This window comes from Bombina bombina, chromosome 11 (assembly GCF_027579735.1).
Source record: "Bombina bombina isolate aBomBom1 chromosome 11, aBomBom1.pri, whole genome shotgun sequence".
Taxonomy (NCBI): domain Eukaryota; kingdom Metazoa; phylum Chordata; class Amphibia; order Anura; family Bombinatoridae; genus Bombina; species Bombina bombina.
This window is the reverse complement of record NC_069509.1, coordinates 130,953,651-130,981,335: the sequence shown is the minus strand read 5'-3', so window position 1 is coordinate 130,981,335 and position 27,685 is coordinate 130,953,651. Positions and strand designations below refer to the sequence as shown.

The following is a 27,685-nucleotide window of genomic DNA, read 5'->3' as shown; positions in this document are numbered from 1 at the left end:
ACATGATTATAGAGAAATATAGCTATATAAAGATATATATAGGAATATCTATTTATAAATACTTAGAACATATTCTGCTATGTGATATTTACAGTAAATACATAGTTAAAACCTTTATTAAAGTGAAAGTCAATCCTAGCATTTTACAAACGCTAGGATTGACTATTGAAACAAATAAAGGGGACTTTCATTCATGAAGTATAAGATACTTCATGTAGAAAGCTCCTTTATTTGATTCAAACGATCGCCGTTCTTGGCTGCTACAGCAGCGCACGGCCAAAAAATTTTTTGCTAAGAGGTGACGTTTTCACCTCTTAGCCAATAGCCGTGTGGTAAATCCGGCTTAGCACCCTTGGGAGCGTGGCTATTGGTTAAGAGGTTAAAACGTCACCTCTTAGCAAAACATTTTTTTTGCCGTGGGCTGCTGTAGCAGTGTAGCTGCTCCATCGCTCCCTGTCCCTTTAAACATTGTTCCATAGCATAGGGCCCCTCCCTCTTCCTCCCGCAAACCCCTCCCACGTCCCCTGCTCAGCCGCCCACCTGCCTCCCGCCCACACCTCCCGCTGGCTCCAGCAGAAGATCGCTACAGACGGTGACACACTGTGATATGTGTGAATAAATTTGTCTCACAAACTTTAGAGAAAAATAAAATAAAGGGAATGTAGCTCTATTCTTGTAAACAGCAAATATATATAACTTAATATACTCGCATGCACAAGGTGAGCATTTACTTTAGTAATTGAAATGAAAGTATGGACTATACCTCTATGAATGTTAATAATAATTCTTATGTGAGAAGCTTATAAAGCTTCTACTATATAAACAATGATTCGTTTATGATCAAAGAAAAAATGAGAAAAAATTCCTTTAAATTCAGGATATGAAATAAGTTGATAAAGTTCAAATCTTAGTAAAGTAATGTTCAAATAACTTTCCTTTAGTTTCACGCACTCACACAAACACTCTAAAATATATATACAATGATCCAACACACACGCAATATTGAGCAGCAAGGAGGAGGTTAATTCAGTGAAAATACAGCTCAGGTAAGTAATGACACTTAGCGTTATATTTGTAAACCTTAAACTTTGTATACAATACGATACCAATACCTGCGTGGTGATAAGACCAGATTTCCCCAGAAACGATGGTGAAGCGTGGAGAGCGGTATTAGCAGCAGAGTAAATACTAAACCGGAGAATATTAGAAAGCGGCGTCCGGTAGCAGCATGTGTGAGTGCGGCTTCAGCTGTGAGTGATAGAGTTCCGGAAGCGTAGGAATATGATTAGAAGTAACGGTCCCAAAAAAGGAATCAGGAAAGAAGTGCAGCAAACTTTGAGTACAATCAGCCTTCAAAAATTATTAAATACTTTAGACCTGAAAGGGAAAAATAAACTGCTTGAAATGAGCAATAGCAAAGGATGAGAGAATCCACTTTAATTTTCAGGCACTGAGTAATGGAGAAGCACTTCCTTAAATAGGAGGAAGTGCTGATAGTCAGAAAGTCTTAAAGGGATATCACATCCCCCCCTTCTCAGGGAATCACCCCCGGGGATTCCAGACCAGGTTTAAGGGGGTAACGATGATGGAATGACTTCACCAGACGAGGGGCATGAACTTCCGAATGAAGATGCCAGGAATCATCCTCTGGACCATAACCCTTCCATCTGATAAGATATTCTAATCTTTGTCGTCGAATCCTAGAATCCAATATAGATTCAACTTCAAATTCCTCTGGAAGATCCACTGAGATAGGAGGTGGAAGATCAACTGTCGTACGTGTCATTGAATCAAAAGGTTTTAGTAATGAAATTTGAAAAGTGGGATGAAACTTGTAGTCCTTGGGTAACGTGAGCTTGACCACATTGGGATTTATTACCTGCTCCACAGGGTAAGGTCCCAGAAATTGGTTAGCCAATTTCTTGCTAGGGACCTGAAGTTTGAGGTTTTTAGTAGAGAGTAATACTAGGTCACCTATTTTATATTCAGGTCCAATTGAATGTTTCCGATCATAGTATTTCTTTTGGTATTCCTTAGCTTCAGCTAGATGTTTTTTCAATACTCTTAATCGATCTTGAAGCTTGGAAGAAAAATCTAAAGCTGAAGGGGAATTTACTGTTTTGTGGGACAAGGTTATAGTATTAGGATGGTACCCATAAGTTGCGAAGAAGGGGGATGTTTTGGTTGAGGAACAGAATGAATTATTATGAGTAAATTCAGCCATAGGAAGGTAAATTAGCCAGTCATCTTGTAAATGTGAAATATAAGAACGTAAAAAGTGTTCAATAGTCTGGTTGAGTCTTTCTGTCAAGCCATTTGTCTGAGGATGAAAAGCAGTAGTGTAGCGATGATCAATTTTCAGTAATTTACACAAAGATCTCCAGAACGAAGAGGTGAATTGGGTACCCCTGTCAGTAATAATATTAGAGGGTAAACCATGTAGTCTTACAACCTGATCAAGAAATACTTTAGCTGTAGTCATGGCAGTTGGTAATCCCTTAAGTGGAATAAAATGAGCCAGTCTTGTTAAATGGTCGACTACTACCATGATAGTGTTATATTGTTGTGATGCAGGTAACTCAACTATAAAATCCATGGCAATAGTACTCCATGGTTTATCTGGAATGGGCAGAGGTCTAAGTAACCCTATGGGTTTTTTATGTTCAATTTTATTTCTAGCACAATTCTCACACCTAGAGACATAATCATAAATGTATTTATTCATTCCTGGCCACCAAAACTTACGACGGGTAAGTTCAATGGTTTTCTGTATCCCTGGGTGACCAGATATGGTGTCATCATGGGTATGTGTGAGAATGGAAGATCTTATTTTCTCAGGTATGTATAACTTTTCTTCATGATAAAAAAGACCTGTAGTAGGATCTTTGGAACAATTTTGTAATGGTATTGAATCATGTTTTAGAGCGTTGTAAATCTCTTCTTCTAAAGGTGTTAAAGTACCTATTATCTTTTCTGGTGGAATAGTGAAGTTAGGTTGTTCATGTGGAAGTAACTCATAAATACGTGAAAGTGCATCTGCCTTTGTGTTTTGACTCCCAGGTTTATAAGTTATTAGAAAGTTAAAGCGATCTAGAAAGAGTGACCATCTTGCTTGCCTTGCTGTTAAAGTCTTATTCTTTTTTAAGTATTCTAAATTTTTATGATCAGTATATATAAGGAATGGAATTACTGATCCTTCTAGTAAGTGTCTCCATTGTTCTAGAGAACACTTAATAGCAAGGAGTTCTTTGTCTCCAACACTATAGTTAGCTTCAGCACAAGTCAACGTTCTTGAATAGAACGCAATGGGATGAACTTCACCTGTCTCCTTATTTTGTTGGGAAAGAACAGCCCCTATGCCTGTATTAGATGCATCAACTTCCAACAGGAACTGTTGATCAAATTTAGGCAGTGTTAGTATTGGAGCTGTTGTGAACATTTCCTTAAGACTATCAAAAGTCTTCTGGGCTTGTTCAGACCACTTAAAGCGCTGTTTTATGCTAGTTAATTGTGTTAATGGTTTTATCACTGAGGAGAAGTTTTTTATAAATTTACGGTAATAATTTGCGAAACCAATAAATCGCTGTAATGCTTTTACTGTAGTGGGTTTAGGCCAGTCTTTAATAGCGGATACTTTTTCAGGATCCATTTCTATTTTGTTTGGGGTAATTATATAACCCAAAAATTTTATTTTTGAGACATGAAAAACACATTTTTCTAGCTTAGCATATAACTTATGCTCCTTGAGTCGAGTAAGAACCCACCTAACATGTTTTTCATGTTCTATGGGAGATTTCAAATAAATCAGAATATCATCTAGATATATGATGACACAGATATCCATTAGATCATGAAAAATCTCGTTGATAAAATGTTGGAAGGTTGCGGGAGCATTGCTCAAACCAAAGGGCATTACGTTATACTGGAAAAGACCATAGCGGGTTCTGAACGCGGTTTTCCATTCGTGTCCTTCCTTTATGCGAATAAGATTATAAGCGCCCTTTAGATCTAATTTCGAGTAGATCGTGGCCTCATTTAATCTTTCGAGTAACTCTGGTATGAGAGGTAAAGGATACCTATTTTTAATTGTTATTTCATTCAATGCCCTGTAGTCTATAATGGGTCTTATTGTCCCATCTTTGTTGCGTACTAAAAATAATCCTGCAGCAGCAGGGGATGTTGAGTGTGAGATGAACCCTTTTCGCAAGTTTTCATCTAAATATGATCTTAGATATACCAATTCTTCTTGCGAAAGAGGGTAAATCTTACCATGTGGTATCTGAGATCCCGGTATTAAATCAATGGGACAGTCAAATTCCCTATGTGGTGGGAGGTTTTCTGCCTCCTTGAGGTCAAATACCTCTGCCAGGTCCTGATAAATTTGTGGTAGCTCATGTTCTATAGTAGAGATTACCTGATAGGGAAAACAAGTCTTTGTACAATAATCAGAGTCAAATTTTATTTGTTGTGATGACCAGTCAATATGAGGATTATGTATTTGTAACCAGTTAAAACCTAAGATAATAATATGCATGTAGATAGGTATGAGGTCAAAAGTAATATATTCAGAATGTCCTTGGTCAGTTGTTATGAGTAAAGGGATTGTCTGATGAGTAATGGGGCCCTGTTGTATAATAGAACCATCAATAAGTTTAACAGAAACAGGATGTGTCTTGACAACAGTTGGAATTTTATTGAGCTTAACATATGCTATGTCTATATAGTTTCCTGACGCCCCAGAATCAATCAAAGCGTTAGAGCGCACGTTTTTCTGATCCCACTGTAAAGAAAAAGTGAGAGTGAGATGGGGGTTTTGAGAAATGTGAAAAATATTGTTTTTGAAACTACCCTTACCCTTTTTCTGTCTCAATAGAGATGGACAATTTGTGACGGAGTGGTCTTTTTGTCCACAATAAAGACAGAGATTTTCTAATCTACGTCTAATTTTTTCCTCTGGGGTTAGAGGACCCTTTATAGTTCCAATTTCCATAGGAACCTGGTTTGAAACAGCTTTTTCCATGGTTGTAAAACAGGGATATGAACGTCTGGGCACCACTTCATAGGAAGCTTTTTCAGCCTTTCTTTCACGTAACCTTCGGTCCAAGGTGGTGCTTAATTTCATCAACCCATTCAGTGTGTCAGGCATCTCTAATCGTGACAATTCATCTTTAAGGGATTCAGAGAGACCCAATCTGAATTGATTCTTTAAACTGATCTCGTTCCATTGAGAGTCATCTATCCACATTTGAAATTCAGTAATATATTCTTCAATATTTCTTTTCCCTTGTTTCATAGATCTTAATTTATTTTCAGCTGTTATTTGAGTGTGGGAATCCTCATACAAGGCAGTCATAGCTAAAAAAAATTCTTCAAGCGAATCCAATATTGAATGTTCACTTTCAAAAAATCTATTGGCCCAGGAGCGTGGCTCCCCCTGTAGGAAGGAAATAGTGGTACAGACCTTTATCCTTTCACTATGATATGTTTTAGGTCTAAGTGAGAAAAGAAGTTTACATGCACTTTTAAAATCCCTGAATTCGCTGCGTTTGCCAGAAAATGGTTGTGGGTATTGTATGTGAGGTTCAGCAATTCCTGCTTCTTTCCCTGACATACAATCTTTTATTATGGTTTTGAGAGCTTTATTTTCAGTTTGTACCTCTGTTAATGCTCTAGCAAGATATTCTAATTTCTGATGAATATTAGAAAATTCATTTTTAATTTCATTAGGATCCATATTCCAAAAAATAAAAAAAAAAACTTTCTTTTTATGGCCTGAAAATTCTGTGATATGTGTGAATAAATTTGTCTCACAAACTTTAGAGAAAAATAAAATAAAGGGAATGTAGCTCTATTCTTGTAAACAGCAAATATATATAACTTAATATACTCGCATGCACAAGGTGAGCATTTACTTTAGTAATTGAAATGAAAGTATGGACTATACCTCTATGAATGTTAATAATAATTCTTATGTGAGAAGCTTATAAAGCTTCTACTATATAAACAATGATTCGTTTATGATCAAAGAAAAAATGAGAAAAAATTCCTTTAAATTCAGGATATGAAATAAGTTGATAAAGTTCAAATCTTAGTAAAGTAATGTTCAAATAACTTTCCTTTAGTTTCACGCACTCACACAAACACTCTAAAATATATATACAATGATCCAACACACACGCAATATTGAGCAGCAAGGAGGAGGTTAATTCAGTGAAAATACAGCTCAGGTAAGTAATGACACTTAGCGTTATATTTGTAAACCTTAAACTTTGTATACAATACGATACCAATACCAGCGTGGTGATAAGACCAGATTTCCCCAGAAACGATGGTGAAGCGTGGAGAGCGGTATTAGCAGCAGAGTAAATACTAAACCGGAGAATATTAGAAAGCGGCGTCCGGTAGCAGCATGTGTGAGTGCGGCTTCAGCTGTGAGTGATAGAGTTCCGGAAGCGTAGGAATATGATTAGAAGTAACGGTCCCAAAAAAGGAATCAGGAAAGAAGTGCAGCAAACTTTGAGTACAATCAGCCTTCAAAAATTATTAAATACTTTAGACCTGAAAGGGAAAAATAAACTGCTTGAAATGAGCAATAGCAAAGGATGAGAGAATCCACTTTAATTTTCAGGCACTGAGTAATGGAGAAGCACTTCCTTAAATAGGAGGAAGTGCTGATAGTCAGAAAGTCTTAAAGGGATATCACACACACACAGTGTCACCGTCTATAACGATCAGGCATCTGCCCTCATATGGAGGCGGAGCACCGATCACGCTCTGGCTCCATATGCGGGAGATGCCTGACGCTTCAGGAGCTCCAGCTCTCGGCTGTAACTTAACAGCCGAGAGTGTTGGAGCATCCTGAAGCTAGGACGTATATATACGTCCTGCAGAACGATAGGCAAAGTACTACAGGACGTATATATACGTCCATTTGGGTGAAGGGGTTAAATATGAATATTGCATAAATATGCTTTTACATATTTTCACCTACTTAATGGCAAAGGGCTCCAATGCACTTCTATATATGTCTATATATGTATACATATGTATTTATGTGAATATATGTCTGTAAATACTTATATACACATATAAATACATAAATACATAGGTATACATATATAGACATATACATATATATCCATATGTATGTATGTCTATGTATACATATGTATTTATGTGAATATATGTCTATAAATACTGATATACACATATAAATACATAAATACATATGTATACATAGACATATACATATATATCCATATGTATGTATGTCTATGTTAAAGCCCTTTGTCTGCCTTTTTTTTCCCAACACGTGCGACCTCATATCTTTGAGCCCTTATAACTTTTTTGAGTAATTTTTTAAAAATAATTTTTGTTAGATGGTGTTATTATGAGTGTAGCTGTACTTTTTAATGTATTTTTATGTGTTTTATGCAACTTTTTGTTTGCAAAACAGTTAACTATAGCTCTAAAGTCGTGGTAATGATTCTAGCGTAAATCTCAAGGTACGTTAACTTTAAATTCATAATATGAGCGGTAGGCCTGATGAGGGCAAACCCTCGTGAGATACCCCTTATCGCTCAGGGGCAAACGTTTGCCCTCCACTTGAAATCTAGCCCATACTGTACATTTAACACACGCCATACACATGTACAATATATACACATCCCTCCACCTCCTATAGGCTTATTATATTTTTTGTTGTTTTTTTAATTAAAAATGGTGATCGCATTTATAGCAAATATATAGATGTTCCATGGGTGTTACCAAACAGAAACAATTTTTACATTTAGTGAATGTACAGTATATGTTGTATAAAGGTGCTTTGAAAACAGGCCCCTCCCCCACTAATAAGATCCTCATTTACTGGTGATGTGGGCAAATTGTTGAAAAGGCAGAATCCCTATTGTTTCCTTTGGAAGGCACATTGCCACTTGTCTTGACAGTGAGGGTCAGCCCACTTTTTAATAATATTTCGCCCTGCAGACGGATTGTGAGACTGGTGATACTGAAATGAGCATTTCACAAGGGTCTGACAATCCTTTTATCCTATTGAGAAGCTGATAATAGAAGTAATCTGATACTAATATTATGTATATCTGTGTATGATCAGCTATAGAAGTATTTGCAATCTAAGTATTTTTCTGTGTAAGACGTTGGCGTCAGCAGTTCTCTGTATATATATATATCTGCATAAGAGATTGTTACTAGGTTTGAGGTTGTATCTGCTTCTGAAAGGCTTTTACTCAGATTTCTGGAACATTGCTCCAATCATATCCCGTACATAACTATGTTTAGTTTTTGTACTGGAAGTATTTTTACTGTAATTTTTTTAATCTCAGCTGGGCAACCTTTCAACTATGTGCTCTTAAAAGAGAAAGGGAGAAAAAAGTCTGGCACATTTAACCCTTTGTATTCAAGGCATTACTTGGTCAAGTCAGACAAACACTGCTTACAGAAGCAATAAAATTAAGCAGACTCCTTGTAATTCCATTTTTTCTGCAGTCTTCCAATTGATTGACGTACCACCAGAGTCTGAGAGTTTTTAGAACAGATTAACACCCTGTTTGCTATAGTTGCTTCTTAAAGGTGAAACACAACCTGCCACTGTTCCTGTTTGGAGGAGACAATTTGGACTTGCTTATTGAGAACACTTGCGCTTGCCACTATCATTGTGCTAGCAATGCCTCCACTGTTTTTTATTAGCAGAAAAGATAAAATAACAGACTGCAAATTAGGGACATGTAAGTGGCAGTATTAAAAGGACCAGTAAACACAGTAGATTTGCATAATCAACAAATGCAAGATAACAAGACAATACAATAGCATTTACTCTGAATTTCAAATGAGTAGTAGATTTTTTTATAACAAATTTCAAAGTTATGTTTATTTCCACTCCCCCTGTACCATGTGATAGCAATCAGCCAATCACAAATGCATATACGTATAGTCTGTGAATTCTTGCACATGCTCAGTAGGAGCTGGTGACTCAAAAAGTGTAAATATAAAAGACTGTGCACATTTTTATTAATGGAAGTAAATTGGGAAGTTGTTTAAAATTACATGCTGTATCTGAATCATGAAAATTTAATTTGACCTTAGTGTCCCTTTAAGTTTGTTAAACTTTTCCTCTTTCAATTTTCAGGACTAGAAACCCCACAATTTTCAGACTTTAAAGGATAGTAAAGTCCAAATTAAACTTTCAAGATTGAGATAAGGTTGTGTCATTTAAACACTTTCTAATTTACTTTTTATCATCAAATTTGCTTTGTTCTCTTGGTATTCTTAGTTGAAAGCTAGATCTGGTAGGCTCATATGCTAATTTCTAAGCCTTGAAGGCCACCTCTTATCTGATGCATTTGACATATTTTCACAGCTAGAGGGCATTAGTTCATGTGTTTCATATAGATAACACTGTGTGAGTCAGCACTAATTGCCTGAAATGCAAGTCTGTCAAAAGATATGAGATATGGGGTAGTCTGTAGACATGTGCAGCCGCGAAAAATTCGGTTTGGTTCGGATCGATTCGGACCGATTCGAATTTCGGTTCAGATCGATTCGAATTCCGGAAGAAATCGAATGTATTAGTTTCGGATTCATTCGGATTCACTTTCGGATTCGTGTAAAAATCGGTTTGGTTCGATTCGGTTCAATCTATTCGGATTTTCGGATTTCGGCAACTGTTAAGTGGGATGTGCTGTGTATTACACTAGTATACTGTACAATACTAGTGTAATACATGGCCATCCGAATCCTCCGAATAAATTTGATCGATTCGGATTTATTCGGTAGATTCGGCACTGCCGCAATTCAGAAATTTGAATACGATCCGAATTCCGAATTTGGAAAAATTTGTCCGTATTTACGATCGGACCGAACCGAATCGCACATGTCTAGTAGTCTGCAGAAGCTTAGATTCAAGGTAATTACAGAGGTAAAAAGTATATTAATATAACAGTGTTGGTTATGCAAACTAGGAATAGTAAATAAAGAGAATATCTATCTTTTTAAACAAATACAATGTTTGGTGTTTACTGTCCCTTTAAGGGATAAACACAGTCTGTTTCACTGTTGCAATAAAAAAACACAAAGCAGTGGGTTTATAATTAATATAAATAGTTGCAATGTGCAATGTATTTTTCATTGTTTTAAAATATTTGTACCTTTTATTTCTACTTAACTTCCTGCAGGCTCCATTACTTCTGTGACAGCCCCACCAAGTGGGCTGTGGTCTTTACAGGAAGGCAAAGGAGGAGCTTTCACTTTGTAAATAGTTACTAGGAGACACATGCACTATCTCCAGTCAGATTTTTGCCCATACTCAGTAGAAGACTTTTGCTGCAAAAATCACATGAGAGGATAAACAAACAAACAAAATTATTATAAACAAATACCACCTCTTCTGAAAGACAATCCAGACTATCTACTACTAGTGAAAATGATGTCATTTTTAAATATTTTTCTAATTCATGCTACTATTATTATTTACAGTAATAATCATTTTCTTTAATTGCCTATTTAAAGAGGTGGTAAAATACTATATAGAAATACAACCTCTTCTGAAACACAATTCAAAGTCTGCACTATTACTGAAAATTATTGACTGTACATTTTTTTATTATTCTGATTTTCTGATTCTTACAAATATTGGGCTAGATTACAAATGGCTTGCTAATTTTTTTTCACTCTCGTGCAAACTTCACTAGTAGTAAAGCGGCACGTTAGAGGGTGAATTTAAAGTTGAAAGTAAAAGGTTTGCATGTGATACTCACATAACTTCAGGATTTCAGATATTGCTTCTGTGCGATTAATTTTCTTCTTCCCATAGACTTCAATTTGAGCACTACAACTTAAAAAAAGCTAACCTGACACTCATTAGACCTACAGCGCTAAACTCAAAGGTAGTTATGAATATTTAGCATTCAAATGTACTTCACATAGAAGAAAACGTTCTTTTAATTTTTAAATATTTATTTCTATAATCAAATAACTGATGATTTAAATATATATATATATATATATATATATATATATACCTATACATCTATATGTATATATACAGCTCTGTAAATATAATAATTACATGTATATATATATATAATATATAATATAGAGAGAGAGAGAGAGAGAGAGAGAGAGAGAGAGAGAGAGAGAGAGAGAGAGAGAGAGAGAGAGGAGAGAGAGAGAGAGAGAGAGAAATAAATAATTAAATATGTAAAAATAAAAAGAGCATTTTCTTCTAAGTGAAGGGGCATTGGAATGGTTAAATATTTGTATTAAAAACACAGTAAAACACATTACAATAGTATATATATATATATTTTTTCATGTTTAAAGGTATTTGAGTGGAAAGGGCTCTGATAAATAGTTTATCAAAAACTGTGTAATACTAGCGCACGATAATGTGCGCTGGTATTACAAGTTCACAGCAATGCGAACGCAACCTCACATTCCCATTGTTTGGAAGCATTGCGCTCATGGTGAGCGCACTTCCATAGGCTCCTATAGGAGAGATGACAGGAGAACTTCAGCAAAGGATGTAGCAGCTCAGCGATGGCAGCAATTTTAAATATATATGTATATGCTTATATATGCTTATATACATATATATTTATGTATTACTATGTGTATATACACATATTAACACATAAATATATATATATTTACTGGGAACACACAGTTCCCGTTGACTGCAATGTAAATGCACTTTCATTGCCGTTTTTTTTTTCTAACACCCAAGACCCGCCAACTTTGGCCCCAAAATACTGCCTAGAGCAGTAATTTTAATTAAACAATAAAGATGCTGCTATCTATTTTTTGATAAAATACGATAGAATGCATTTATGGACCATTTTGGGTCACATTTATAAAATAAGCCAGAGATCTGATCTCTGGTTAATTCTATTAGTGCTAATTGCTACGTCAGTAGCAATAACCAGCCACTTGTAATGGCTGATTATTTATCGCACTGCCGCAATTTTGCCTGTTTGTGGGGTGCGTGATAATTTAGGCGCTCTACTTGCGCAATGTTTCTTTTATGTTTAACTATTTTACTAAAGGGTCATTGTTTAATTTTCTTCTAAATTACAGGAGAGGTGGCAAAATAGATAATTAAAATATATTGCAAAGTTTTTTCTACTATGAATAATTAAGCATTTTATTACTTTTTCACAAACTCAAAGTTAATGTCCCTTTAAAAACTGTGATTTTCCCGTTAGACATTATTAGTTTGTATTTGTTTTATGTAAACCATTAAAATAATAAAAATAATAAAATAAAACAAAATAAACTGTGATTGAGCTAGTCAGGATTCTTGCACAGTCAATCAGAAAACACATTCTTGTAGTTTGTCAAATGATTTTTGGACACTTCAAATTCAACACCTTGGACCTGTTGAAAAGACATTGTTGACTGTTTTAAGAGTCATTGATTGGCTGTTTGTACAGCTTCTTGGTGTTGCATTATTGAGGATGCTTATTTATGAAATAGAGTATTTATTTATTTTCAATTAAAGGACCACTATACACAAATTGTAAACTACATGATTTTGAACCTTCATATCTGAGAATAATTTTACAATGATACTGCAGATTCATTTTATCAATGAGTATATTGTTTTATGTTTATTCTTTTAACTGATTTTCCTGTTCTCCTGAAGAAAAGAATTATTGCTAACCAATCACAAACTAATATTCAAATATAGCACAAACTCTGTTTGCACATGTGCAGTTGAAAGAGACTGGGGAAGCCTGTCCTTATCTCTTCCCTTAAAGGGACAGTTTACTCAAAATTTTTCTCCCCTTTAATTTGTTCCCAATGATCCACTTTACCTGCTGGAGTGTATTAAATTGTTTACAAGTAGCTCCTTTAGCCTTATATTGGCATTTGAAATTGTTAATTTAGCATGTGGTATCCCCACCTATTCTGAAAGTTTGTGGCCGCGCGTACCAGCTATATATAAGCTTTGTAAACACAGCCAGCAGAAGAAATTACACTCCCAGTGGTGATAAAGCAGATATAAGGTAATAAAATGTTGATTTTCCATTGTTCTCTCAAAGTATTGGTGATTGTTTTAAGGTACAGATATAAGATAAAGAAGCAGGTATATGTGCACAATGTGATACAGTAATGAGATCTGATTATACCTACAAGCTCAACCTATTTTATTAGGCTGTGGCTTCAAAACACAAAATCAGAGCTTTAATATACAGAAATAAACCTTAAAAAGCTAATTTTCATACATTTTTTACTCTGCAGTTGGTAAAAAAAGCAATTGTAAACACATTGAGGGAAAAACTATTTTACAGTATACTGTCCCTTTAAGGGGATTTAGCAGTGATTCAACTTAGTTACTATTGCAAAGAATGATTCTCCTATCATGATTGTTGATACAATACTGATATCCACCCTTTACGAACATGTGACTACTCAGAATCTTAAGAGGAGGGTAAAAGTAAACAAAAGCTCACATAAATTGCCTAAAAGTTTGAACCCAATCCTCCTGGGAGAAAGTAAAACAAGCACACATTTAGATGTATTTTACAACAAAAGTCAGCAAAATAAATAATAAATGTATATTGCAATAATGTTTGCACTTGCAATAATAAAACATTGTATGTTGTTTTGTGTTGTTGAAATGTCAAGTTTAATGGCCCTTTAGTGAAACTTGAAGTCAAACAACATTTGTACCATTCTAGTACAAAAAAATAATATGCTCTAATTCACTAGAGAATGTAATTTTTGCACTATTGACACTTACAAATCTGTGTATTTAACCCCTGCTAAGTTAAAACCCTGCATGGAAGCCACAGAGAACTTTTGGTCCTGAGTGGGAATAAGGCAGTGAACCAGTTGGCAGTGGCAGTCACACGACCCTGCACTTGCAGCTCCAAGTAGGAGGTTGTCTACTTTTTAACCTCTTTGCAGGGTCAATAGTGGAACAATTGCATGCTCTAACGAAATAGTATTAGCCCTAGGGGCCCATTTATCAAGATCCGTACGGAGCTTGAGGGCCTGTGTTTCTGGCGAGCCTGCTGCTCCATAACCCTGTCCACCTGCTCTGAGCAGGTGGACAGAGATCGCCGAAAATCAACCAGATCGAGTACGATCGGGTTGATTGACACCTCCCTGCTGGTGGCCGATTGGCGGCGAATCTGCAGGGGGGCGGCATTGCACCAGCAGCTCACAAGAGCTGCTGGTGCAATGCTGAATACAGAGAGCATATTGATCTCCGCATTCAGTGAGGTCTGGTGGACCTGATCTGCACTGTCGGATCAGGTCCGCCAGACCTTTGATAAATATCCCCCCTAGAATGAATCTTTAATTTATAAAAATGTTTGGAAGTTTAAACTATAAATATAACCAAAAAAAATATTAATTGTGCACATTATGAATTAAAGTGATAGTAAATCCTAGCATGGATTTACCAGTGGAACAAATCATGGGTATAATACTTCATGCTGAAAGTTCCTTTATTTGTCTGAAGCACTGAGGTCCTCAGGCAGCCCACGGCAGAATGCTATTTGCTGTGAGGTGACGTTTCCATCTCTTAGTCAATAGCCGTGCAGGCCAGCTGGCACCATGCTGGATAGCTAGCACCCTATTGGCTAAGATCACCTCACAGCAAAATAGCATTCTGCCATGGGCTGCCTGAGCAGCTCAGCGGGGCAAACGCTTCAGACAAATAAAGGAACTTTCAGCATAAAGTATTTTATAGCTCATGACTGAAAGTCCCCTTTATTTGTTCCACTGGTAAATCCTGGCGTTTCACAAACACTACAATTTACAATTTTACACTTTAAAGGTCCATTATTACAGTAGAATTGCATAATTAACAAAAGTGTAATAAGACTTACTTTGAATTTCCAATGAGCATTAGATTTTATTTCTGAGGAATTTTAAATATTGCTTTAATGTTTCTGTCCCCTGTATAACGTAAAATCCATCAGCCAATCATAGACTCAGATATGAGCTTTGAACTAGACATGTGCACGGCGAAAAAATTTGGTTCGGTTCGGATCAATTCGGAATTTTTCGAAGTTCGGTTCGGATCGATTCGAATTCGGGAAATTCTGAATCAATTCGTTTCGGATTTGTTTCGGATTCATTCGGATTTGAAGAAATTCGGCTGGATTCTGTTCAATTCGGTTCGATTTGGTTCGGAAATTCGGCATTTCGGTAAGTGGGATTAGACTAGTATTATACTGTATATTAGGTGTTAACCTAACATACTGTACAATACTAGTGTAATCCAATGGCCATCCCGAATTTACGAATGGATTCAAACTAATTCGGTTTGATTTGGAAAATTCTGCAGAATTTTAATTCGGAAATTCGGTTCGATCCGAATCGCCGAATTTGCCGAATTTCCGAATCGCACATATCTACTGTGAACTCTTGGACAAGCTCAATAGGAGCGAGTGCCTCAAAAACTTCCCCTTATAGACAGTATGAATGAAGAATAAGCAGCTGTCCTTTTACATATGTTTGTTTTACAAACAAAGGCTTCCGTCAGACTCAAACAACTAAACAAACAGCTACTCAAGGCTTTAAGGTGGCGTGAAAATGTGACGTTAAGGGATATGTTCAAAACCTTTTATGTTGTTATAAATTATTAAAAACACTACTACAACATTGTGCTCCAGACACATGCACGTCTACCTAGGTTTGCTTTTTAACAAAGGATACAAAGAAAACAAACATTTTCCTTTTAACCCCTTTGCGCCCTTATGACGTTCTATGCTGTCCTAACCGCACTGGGCTTTAAAAGGGTTAGGACGGCATAGCCGTTTGGCTTTATGAACGATCGCGTGGTTTCAATTTTGTACTTATTTTTTACATCGGAACTTAGTTCTGTTGTAGACAAAATAAGTCCGGATGTGAAGGGGTTAAAGGGACAGTCAACACCAGAATTTTTGTTGTTTAAAAAGATAGATAATCCCTTTATTACTCATTCCCCAGTTTTTTGCAAAACCAACACTGTTATATTAATAGACTTTTTACTTCTGTGACTAACTTGTATCTAAGCATCTTCTGACCGCCCCTAATCACATGACTTTTAGTTATTTTGCATATAGTTGCATTTTAGCCAATTAGTGCAGTGTCTGCCACTAGCCACAGGCGTGATCACAATGCTATCTATATGGCCTACATGAGCTAGCTCTCCCCTGCTGTGAAAAGTAAATAAAATAGAGGCGGCCTTCAAGGGCTTAGAAATTATCATATGTGCCTCAATAGGTTTGCTTTCAACTAGAATACCAAGAGAACACAGCAAAATTGTTGATAAAAGTAAATTGGAAAGTTGTTTAAAATTACATGCCCTATTTGAAAAATGAAAGTTTTTTTTGGACTTGACTGTCCCTTTAAGGTACTGTTGTGTGCTTTTGATACAGTCTTTGACACAGTCTCAAAGCCTTTTAGTCTGTAAGATTTGTAGGGGGAAAATGTTTAGAGAATACGCCAGATCTAGTGGAGAAATTCTAGTTACGCTTATGGATCGCCCCAGTTCAGCCCATTAGCGGAGGCAAGAAAACTCATTTTACAATAAGAAAATTATTATGCATTGAATTTTGTTTTCCAAACACAAATTTTAATTTATTTGTTTTATACGATTTTTTAAATTACTTTTTTTATTCTGAGCCCTATGTTAATATAGGCATCACCTTCACAAACTTAAAGAGACACTGTACCCAAAAATTTTCTTTTGTGATTCAGATTGAGCATGAAATTTTAAGCAACTTTCTAATTTACTCCTATTAACAAATTTTTTTCATTCTCTTGGTATCTTTATTTGAAATGCAAGAATGTAAGTTTAGATGCCGGCCCATTTTTGGTGAACAACCTGGGTTGTCCTTGCTGATTGGTGGATAAATTCATCCACCAATAAAAAAGTGCTGTCCAGAGTACTGAAACCAAAAAAAAGCTTAGATGTCTTCTTTTTCAAATAATGATAGCAAGAGAATGAAGAAAAATTGATAATAAGAGTAAATTAGAAAGTTGCTTAAAATTGCATACTCTATCTGAATTACAAAATTTAAAAAATGGGTACAGTGTCCCTTTAAATTCAGGGAACACCCCTTTGCAAGACACACTGTTCTCAGAGTATAAATTCTCTTTGGAGAATTACAACAGCGACTTCATAGTACTGGAGATATTTCTTAGAGAATCTCACAGGCCCAGAGAGCTTAAGATATAAAAAAAATCATTTAAAAACCTATTTTAAAAAAACGTTTTCCAGATAGTTTATTTTGTTTCTATATTTATTTTGTTTAATTTGTCACGTCAGCAATCTGTGCTGCTATATAGCGTTTTTGTGTACAAATTCACATTTTTTAAATGGGTCCTCTAAGTGGTCAATTTATTAATGTGCGAGCGGACATGATACAATCTAACGTATCATGTCCGCTGCACATCGATAAATGCTGTCTGCATTTATCATTGCACCAGCAGTTCTTGTGAAAGCCGCCCCGGCCGCTAGCAGGGGGTGTCAATCAACCTGATCGTATTCGATCGGGTTGATTTCTGTCCGCCGTCTCAGAGCAGACGGACAGTTATGGAGCAGCGGTCTTTGACCACTAACTTCTGTTTCCGGCAAGCCTTCAAACACCGGGCATCAAGCTTTGTACGGAGCTTGATAAATTGACCCTATGTGTGGTTCTGTATTTTATTTATAGAAATGCGAACTATATTGGTATGGAGAAGGGAACCAACTGCATGAAAACACAATGAACTCTTTGGTAACCAGAGGGTTAAAACAGTTTTTTTTATTCTGGGCAAAGTGGTACTGTTTAGCAACTTGCTTGCAGTAATTGCAAGAGTTTGTAAAAAAAATAAAAAATTGCCAGCTTCAGTCAGATTAGGGGTAGGATGGGCCGAATGTGTTTATATCCGAATTCGAATGTTAGAACGAATGTTATCGTAGAAATTCGATTTACATAATAGAATGTTGATAAGAACGAATATTCTTAAAAATTCGATTTTAGAATGTTATTTACAGTTTTTGAATGTCACATTCGAATTCGAATGTCACATTCGAATTCGAATGTTACATTTGAATATTACATTAGAATTCGAATATTACATTTATAAAACACAATTGTAGACTAGAAACACTATTTCGAATATCACATTTGAATCGAATATCACATTTGAATCGAATGTCACATTCGAATTCGAATATTACATTTATAAAACACAGTATTAGACTAGAAATACTATTTCGAATTCGAATGTCACATTTAAAACACAGTATTAGACTAGAAATACTATTTCAAATTCGAATGTGACATTCGATTTCGAATGTAGCATTCAAATTCGAATATTACATTTATTAAACACAGTTGTACACTAGAAATACTATTTCAAATTTGAATGTGACATTCGAATTCGAATGTCACATTCAAATTCGAATATTACATTTCGAAATTGAATGAATACATAGCTAAACATTCTATTATTCGAACAAATATTTTCGAATTTTATTGAAAAATTCGAAAATAGAATGTTAAAATGTTATATAAACATTTGAGATTCGAACGAACGAATGTATCAAAATTCGTTTTAAATTTCGAATTTTTAGAAACATTCGCCCATCCCTAGTTAGGGGTTAAAGGGATATGAAACCCGAAATGTTTCTTTTGAGATTCAGACAGAGCATACAATTTAAAAAAAAAAGTTTCCAATTGGCTGCTATTATCAGATTTGTTTCGTTTCCATGGTATTCTTTGTTGAAGAGATACCTAGGTAGGCGTCTGGAGCACTAGATGACAGGAAATAGTGCTACCATCTAGTGCTCTAACAAATGGATAACATTATTGCAAAACTGCTGCCTTATAGTGTTCCAGACACGTGCACACGCCTGAGCATACATCTCTGCTTTTCAACAAAAGATACCAAGAGAATGTAGAAAATGTGATAATAATGTAAATTTGAAAGTTGTTTAAACTTGCATATCTGAATCATAAGGGAAAAAATAGGCTTTGTGTCCCTTTTTCATCCCAGCAAAGACATGCAAATAAGATGCATGGACACTTGTGTTACTACAATAGCTTATTAACATGGTATCACACAGTTACAGTGCACGGAGGGTTGGCATTGTTGGAACACACTAATTCATTTCTCATGCATTGCCTTCTAAAATTGTCAGCCCTATTCTGTAGACTTAAAGGGACATTAAACACTAAATACATGCTAGACAGAGTGATGCATTAAAAGAAAAGATTAGTCCATGACTAACATGTAGATGTATTTTTTTAAAGTTTCATTAGTTGTTTAAAAAGTGACAAAATAAGTGTAAAGTTTTAGTGTCTATAAAACACTGGGAGCTGCCATGTTGTAACTTGTGTTACCTTCTCTGCTGTGGCCAATTAGGGTCAGTTATACATAGGTCATTAGAGTGTGCAGCCAATGATTGTGCTGGATTTAACAGTGTTCTGCACTTCCATTCCTAACAGGAACTGAAAAGCTCACAATTTCAGAATGGAATTACAGGCAAAGGGGACAAAATAAATAATGAAAGTATATTGCAGAGTTGTTTTATTATATGCAATTTATCATATTATATTACCATTTACCATCTCAAAGTGTTTAATGTCCCTTTAAGGGCCTGCTGATTTTTTTTTTTCCTGCACTGGATTGTTTACAACGCTTGGCAGCTTCGCATTACATCCTTTCCCAGTTGTCGGTCACACTCTATGGCCAGGATGCAGTTCAGAAAATTCTTGTCAGGTTGAGGCGTTAGCAGCTGCCTATGTTTTGTCCACTCTGCTCCCCTAATAACAGTCTGACAGGAAGTTTGTTTTAGACACAACTTTCACTGCCCTTGAGACCAAGAATTTTAGAGCAACATCATATAGCTTAAGTATATTGCTTACAAAGTAATACTATGATATGTAGAGTAGATTAAAGGGACAGTTCGCCCAAAAACTTTCTCCCCTTTAAATTATTCCCAATGATCCTTTTTACCTGCTAGAGTGTATTAAATTGGTTGCAAGTAGCTCCTTTACTCATATTTCCGCATTTGAAATAGCTGATTTAGCTTGTGGTTTCCCAGCCTATACTGAAAGTTTTGATACTGGCGTATACGCTATTGACAAGCCTAAGTAAACACAGCCAGCAGAAAAGATTACACCCTTAGTGGGGGGCATGATAGTTAAGTAATAAAATGATAATTTTCCATTGTTCTCTCTATGTATTGATCTTTGTGTTCCAGACAAATATAAGATAAGGAAGCAAGTCTGTGTACATGAAAGTGATTAACATAATGAGATCTGATATTACCTGAAGCTCAACCCATTGTAATAGGCTGTGGTTTCAAAGCACAAAACCAGCTACTTCAGATACACAAATAAACCCAAAAATGCAATTTCTCAAATATTTTATACTCTGCAGTTGGCATAACAAGTCATTTAAAATACATTTATGGAAAAACAATTTTACAGTGTACTGTCCCTTTAATAAGGTATAGGGGCTGAATTATCAAGTCTAAAGATCGCTGCTCCATAACTTGTCAGCGGACAGAAATCAACCGGTCGAATACAATCGGGTTGATTGACACCCCCTGCTAGTGGTCGATTGGCCGTGAATCTGCAGGGGGCGGTATTGCACAAGCAGTTCTGGTGAACTGCTTGTGCAATGATAAATGCCGACAGTGTATGCAGCGGACATGATACGCTACATCGTATCATGTGCGCTCGCACTTTGATAAATATGCCCCATAGAGTATAATAATCAACACAGGTATCATGATACACCCCAAAATATGCACCACAATGGGTTCATTTTTTAATAGATGGGTCATATGCTAAAGTGGCTATTAGCTGATTGCCATGGCAACAGTAATCACCTGACAAAACCATAGTCATACAGAAGTATGGGATCTGCCATATATTGCCCCCACAATACATAGACAAACTTGAGACCCCTTAATTCCAAGCAAAAATCTGACTATTTCAAATGTCCAGTAACCATTTTAAAATGTGAGATTCCACGTTTCCTATAAAGGGGTTTAATGTCCTTATAGCTATCAAGCAATAGTAATATGAATTATGATAACTTGTCAGTAACCGCTGGTTTCATTTGTCTGTGGTGTTGATGTTAGTGCTAATAGTTCCATTAAAACATTTTAATAATCTAAATAAATAGAACTAGGAGAATATAAAATAGAAAATATTTTGTGAAATTCTATTTAGAATACATTTTTTGTTCATTTTTTTCCCCTTTTTGAACATATATAAATTGTCAAGATGGGCTAAGCCATCTATATGGGAAATGTTTGTCTGGTTAAATGTTTTATACCTACACATTTTCTGAATTGATCCTAAATGTTGGTGTTTTGGGAAGATTGATGCTAAATGTGGGGCAAAAAAAAGGGAGTTTGACTTTTGTAGGAAATAATAACTCCGGTGCTGCTATTTACTGTATGCCAAAGAAAATGACAGAGAATTGTAATATGATGCATATCTTCTAAAAATGATTGGTCTAATGAAAAAACAAGTTGAAATTTATGTGTAAATGCAGTGAGTCAATCAACTAAAACAACTCTAGCACAGAAGTGTGAAAATAGCTCAGCAGCAAAAGGGTTAAAGGGGCATCAAGTTTATAGCATATATATCACCAATTAAGCACTGCACTACAAATAAGACACTTTAAAAACACTTTAATGCTGTCATAATTTACATGGATTAGCAGATCTCTTACATATCTTGAAAAACCTGGTGAAATCAATGTTTTTGACTTGTCCTGGGCAAAGGAAATTTTGGGGCCCCTCAACCCAGCCCTCTCATTTCCCTCCCCCTGTCCCAACATTCAGTGTGTCATATTTAAAGAATAACAGAATATATAACACCTCCAAATTCCATAAACACTTCTTCATAAGCTAAATACAGAATGTACATTGCACCTCCATATACCCTCAATCTGATTACAGTGCGGGGGCCCCCCAAAGTGTGAAGCCAGGGGCGAGTTCACCTCTCCCCCTACTCAAAAGGCAGATCTTGAAAGTGGGCAATTAGGGACAGATGTAAATGAGCTGGTTATCTGATTTCACCATACTTAAATGGACATGTTACACAAATGCTAAATCACTTGAAAGGGATTTAGTATATCTGAACAACTGAGTAGAAAATATCACATGAACATCTCGATGTAGAAAGGAAGATATTTTATCTCAAAATTTTCTCAAAAGATATATGCTATTGTAAAGGAACTTGAAGCAACCAATTAGGATGCGTGTCCCAGGACTTGCAAAAGAGCATGCATATGCAGACACAGTTATTTTGTTACCCTCCGCAGTCTAAGAAAGTTTACTATGAAATCTTATGAGATTATGGTGAAATCCCACAAGATCACAGTAAAGCTAAGTGTGAATTCTGTACTAATGATGATGATTGGCTGAATTTTTCACCATGCAGATGACAGTAAAAATAGAAGCTGAAAGATTACTTCCCACAAAGCACTTACTCTGGTAAACTGAAGAAATTTGAGGTAAAATATCTTCTCTTTTGCATAGAGATGATCTTGTGATATTTTCTAGCCAGCTTTTTACATATATGTTCATCACTTTTAAGCAGTGGCGTCACTAGGGGGGTGCGGGCCGCACCTGGGTGACACCCTCCAGGGGGTGACACCACCAAAAAAAAAAAATGTTTTTTTTTTTTACAATTTTATTGAAATTCAAAGAAATACAATGTAGAGATGCATATATTTTTTTATTAGAGGGGCAAGAATTTGTGAACATTAGTGGGACTGGGGAAGTTGTAGACACATATTTTTGAGCCAGCGCTGCAATTTCCACAAATAGTTTTCCCGGCTGCTTTTGCTTGTTTATACTTTGCTCCTCCACTGCCCAATTTCACTATGAATGTTGTGGGTGTGCCGTGGGGCTTGTGAAGTTGCGCTGCTAGCCTAAACCTGCCTGCCTATCTGTGCTCCCTGCTCAGTGGCGTGTGGAGTAGTGGAGTCACTCACTGCTGTGATGTCTCTCTAATTGGGAACTGGGAAATCATGAGGGGGATGCCTGGCACCTGACCGCATGACTGTCTGACACTGTCTCTAAAGTGAAGGAGCCACGTATGATGTCCACCAGACCGGTACGGTTACGGTACACTAAGTTCACACTGAAGAGGTAGGAGGGGAGGGCAGGCGGGGGTCTGGGGGTGGGCAGAGAGCAGAGATGCTTGGCCATAAGAAGCGGTAGACACGCGGCACAGAGTCAGAGAGCAGAATTTTCATAGTTTGCGCGCCTAAACCATTTCCTTAGTGATTTATTATTAGAGTGCTCTGTTTATCTTTCATTTGATGCTCTGCTGAGCCAGGGAGCATTTCTAGGCATGAGCTTTATAATTAATGCAGTGCAGTTTACATATTTTGTATGTGTGTGTGTCTGAGTGTTTTTGTGTGTGTGTGTCTGAGTGTTTTTGTGTGTGTGTGTGTGTGTCTGAGTGCTTTTGTGTGTCTGAGTGCTTTGCTTTTGTGTGTGTGTGTGTGTCTGAGTGTTTCTGTGTGTGTGCCTGAGTGTTTTTGTGCGTGTGTCTGAGTGTTTTTGTGCGTGTGTCTGAGTGTGTTTCCGAGTGTTTGTGTGTGCATCCGAGTGTGTTTTTAAGTGTGTCTGAGTGTTTGTATGTGTGTGTGCCTGTGTTTTTGTGTTTGTGTGTGTCTGCTTTCTGGGGGGAGGGGGGGTGACACCATAACGTACCGCACCGGGTGACACCAACCCTAGTGACGCCACTGCTTTTAAGTAATTCAGCGTTTAGGTAACATGTCCCTTTGATTATGAGGTACTCAAAATGAAAAAAAAAAAAACTAAAGTATATTGCAATAATGTTTTAGTCTTCTTCATTAGACATTTTACTAGTATTTTGAATATTGAGTTTAATACCCTCTTAATACATCACCATTCACTTTTATGTCCCTTCTGATTCTAGAACTTTCAGTGTAAACACTTTAACAAATATGAATATTGACTTAGATACCCACACAAACAGCTATGATTTGAAGTCTGAAGCTGGTAAATTCAGAACTTATTTATGAAAAAATTAATTTACAGAATGCATGGTAGATTCTTTGGGGCCTATTTATCAAAGGTCTGTCGGACCTGATCCGACATTGCGGATTAGGTCCGACAGACCTCGCTGAATGCGGAGAGCAATATGCTCTCCGTATTCAGCATTGCACCAGCAGCTCTTGTGAGCTGTTGGTGCAACGCCGCCCCCTGCAGATTTGCGGCCAATCAGTCCCCAGCAGGGGGGTGTCAATCAACCCGATCGTACTCGATCGGGTTGAATTGCGGCAATGTCTGTCCGTCTGCTCAGAGCAGGCAAACAGGTTATGGAGCAGCGGTCTTTAGACCGCTGCTTCATAACTGGTGTTTATGGCGAGCCTGCAGAAACACGGGCCCTCAAGCTCCATCCGGAACTTGATAAATGGGCCCCCTTTGGCTCTGTGTTTCCAATGACCAGCTGCAGACTGAGTCTGAAATGTATGATTTTTTTCTTTTATGTTTATTTTTGTATTTAAATTGGAAGGAAATTATATGTCCTTAGTTTATCACTTTCTGTACACACGCACACATGCTTTTTTATACTATCTCTGAAAATCAAAGCCCAGAACTTAGAACAATTGAAAATTAACATGTTATTGCTTATCTTTTCTACCTCCTACTGGGAGTATATTTTTTTCTTCTGGCTATGTTTACACAGGTTTTCTTTAACCTATAGAAACTTTCAGAATAAGTAGGAATATCACAGGAAAAATCTGATATTTTAAATGCCAAAATAAAGTAAAAGCAGCTATTTGTAAACAACTCCAACAGGCATAGTGGATCATTGGAAATAAATTAATATGGAGAAAAAAAATAGGGTAAACTGTCCCTTTAGGGGTAAAAACTACTAGTGATGCTATCTAATAGACCTCCCAACTGCCCCTATTTGAGAGGGACAGTCCCTAATTAAGAGCTCTGTTCCACTGTCCCCCTGAGACAGCCATATGCCCTTATTGGCAGAATTTTCACTAGACCCGCCCATAAACCCCCAAGATACACCCACAAACTACCCAGAAATGCCCACTGACAGCCAAACACACTCATAATCCCATCCACTATCCACCCTTCACCCTCCAGCTTCTGACAAAGCCCCCTTCAGCCTCCCAAGTCCCTAATACCAGGCCTCATATGTTGGGAGTTATGTATCCTACCTCAGTCATGTTAGGTATAGGCAGACTATGGTTTTCTGATCTGTATCTGCTGACAAAATATTCTGTTTTAAAAGTTTTTACATGACTTTTTATCAGTAGACATTTTGATATGAATATAAGCACGGAAATGCAGTCATAATTTAATGCCTGGCTGCTGGCTCTGTGTGCTGAATATCTGAGCATATTCTAAATGTCATCATGACCGTTTCTAAAGCCTGTTCTATTTTGAGCAAAATAATGTATGTAATTAACTCTCTCAGTTTTGTATCTCCCATAGATTATTTTTTTGTACAATAAAAGGGACAGTAAACGCAAAATTAAATTTTCATGATTCAGACAGAGCATGTAATCTTAAACAGCTTTCTAGTATACATTGTTTATCTAATGTGCTCTGTTTTCTTGGTATCCTTTGTTGAAAAGCATACCTAGGTAGGATTCAGGAGCAGCAATGCACTACTGGGTGCTAGCTGCTGATTGGTGGCTGCACACATATGCCTATGTGTTATTGGCTAATCCAGTGCATTCAGCTAACTCCCAGTAGCTGCTCCTTCAACAAAAGATATAAGAAAATTAAGCAAATTCGATAGTAGAACAAAGTTTGGAAAGTTGATTAAAATTATAGTTTCTATCTGAATTATGAAATCATTTTGTGGGGTTTGATGTCCCTTTTAGTTGTTGTGAAAAAACCTTGTACATCTTCTAATGATAAATATGTTTCTTTTCTTCCACAGGGCTGCTGTTCTTCCCCTAAGGATGCCGCCATCTTTTTTTCCTCTCTTACTTTTCTTATCTTTCCCATTACAACTTCGCTCTGCTTCAGCCCCTTTTTCTGGTCAGCAACAGCATCCTCTCCCAGATCCTTGTTATGATGAACATGGCTTACCCCGCCGATGTGTTCCAGAATTTGTTAATGCTGCCTTTGGTAAGGAAGTTCTTGCTTCAAGTACCTGTGGTCGGCCAGCTACTCGGCAGTGCGATGCCTCTGACCCAAGGAAAGTGCACCCACCGTCTTACCTCACTGACCTCAACACAGCTGGGAACATGACCTGTTGGAGATCAGAGAGTTTCCCCCGCCTCTCTCCGCAGAACGTCAGCCTCACCCTCTCACTAGGGAAGAAATTTGAGGTGACATATGTCAGCCTTCAGTTTTGCTCTCCTAGGCCAGAGTCAGTGGCCATTTCCAAGTCTATGGATTATGGTAAGAACTGGGTACCATATCAGTACTACTCATCCCAGTGTCGAAAATTGTTTGGCAAACCAAGTCGTGCAAGTGTTACCAAACAAAATGAACAGGAGGCTCTGTGCACGGATGGACACACAGACCTTTATCCACTTACTGGTGGCCTTATAGCCTTCAGCACCCTGGATGGTCGACCTTCTGCTCAGGATTTTGACAATAGTCCTGTATTACAGGACTGGGTAACTGCTACCGACATACGTGTAATCTTCAGTCGGCCACAACCAACGAGTAACAGAGACTCTGACACAGCAGAGGATGGGCCAGGGTTCTTCTACTCAGTAGGCGAGTTCCAAGTTGGGGGAAGATGCAAGTGCAATGGACATGCATCTCGATGTGGGAAAGATAAAGAGGGTCGGCTGGTGTGTGACTGCAAGCACAACACTGAAGGGCCAGAGTGTGACCGGTGCAAGCCGTTCCATTATGATCGTCCATGGCAAAGAGCCAATGCCCGAGAGGCCAATGAATGCATGGGTAAGTACATAACTGCATCACCATATAATTGTTGTTGAGAAACAGTAACCTCTAGCTGGCAATGGGCAAAAGTACTTCATTTGTTGAATCCACAATTGTTTTTAAAATTGGTGACTATATTAGCATATTTATAGCAAAAAGCAGCAAAATAAATAATGAATGTATATTGCAATAATGTACTTTCAATAACTAAATATTTTATGCATTGTTAAAATGTTACATTTAAATTAGGCTTGTGCATTTGTTTCGTTATGAATGCATATTTGTAACGAAAATAGAGAGATTCGTTTCATTTTCATGAAACAAATATCCAAACGAATGCACTAAAAAATGTATAGAAAACGACTATATACTAACGAAATTTGTCAATATACTTTTGTTTCCTTTACATGTTCTATTTAAGGTAAAATACTTACTCTTAGGGGCCGTTTTAACACGCTCCGTACGGAGCTTGAGGCCCAACAGAAGTTATGAGGCTGCCTTGTCCGCCTGCTCTGAGGCAGCGGACAGAAATCAAGACCTCGCTGAATACGGACAGCAATACGCTCTCCGTATTCAGCATTGCACCAGCAACTCACAAGAGCTGCTGGTGCAACACCACCCCCTGCAGACTCGCGGCCAATGGTCCGCCAGCAGGGAGGTGTCAATCAACCTGATCGTACTCGATATCTCAATGTCTGTCCGCCTGCTCAGAGCAGGCAGACACAGTTATGGAGCAGCGGTCTTTGCTTCATAACTGCTGTTTCTGGCGAGTCTGCAGGCTCGCCAGAAACACGGGGCATCAAG

The 27,685-nt window shown here is 37.1% G+C and overlaps 1 protein-coding gene across 1 annotated transcript in view; it reads left to right on the top strand.

The window, feature by feature from the left end:
* The window catches only part of NTN3 (netrin 3), a 204,790-nt gene that overhangs the window by 64,450 nt on the left and 112,655 nt on the right, over positions 1-27,685 (top strand). The window contains exon 2 of the mRNA XM_053695263.1: positions 25,920-26,899. Within this exon, the coding sequence (XP_053551238.1) occupies positions 25,942-26,899 (958 nt within the window). The 5' untranslated portion in view covers positions 25,920-25,941. The remainder of the gene's footprint in view (positions 1-25,919; positions 26,900-27,685) is intronic.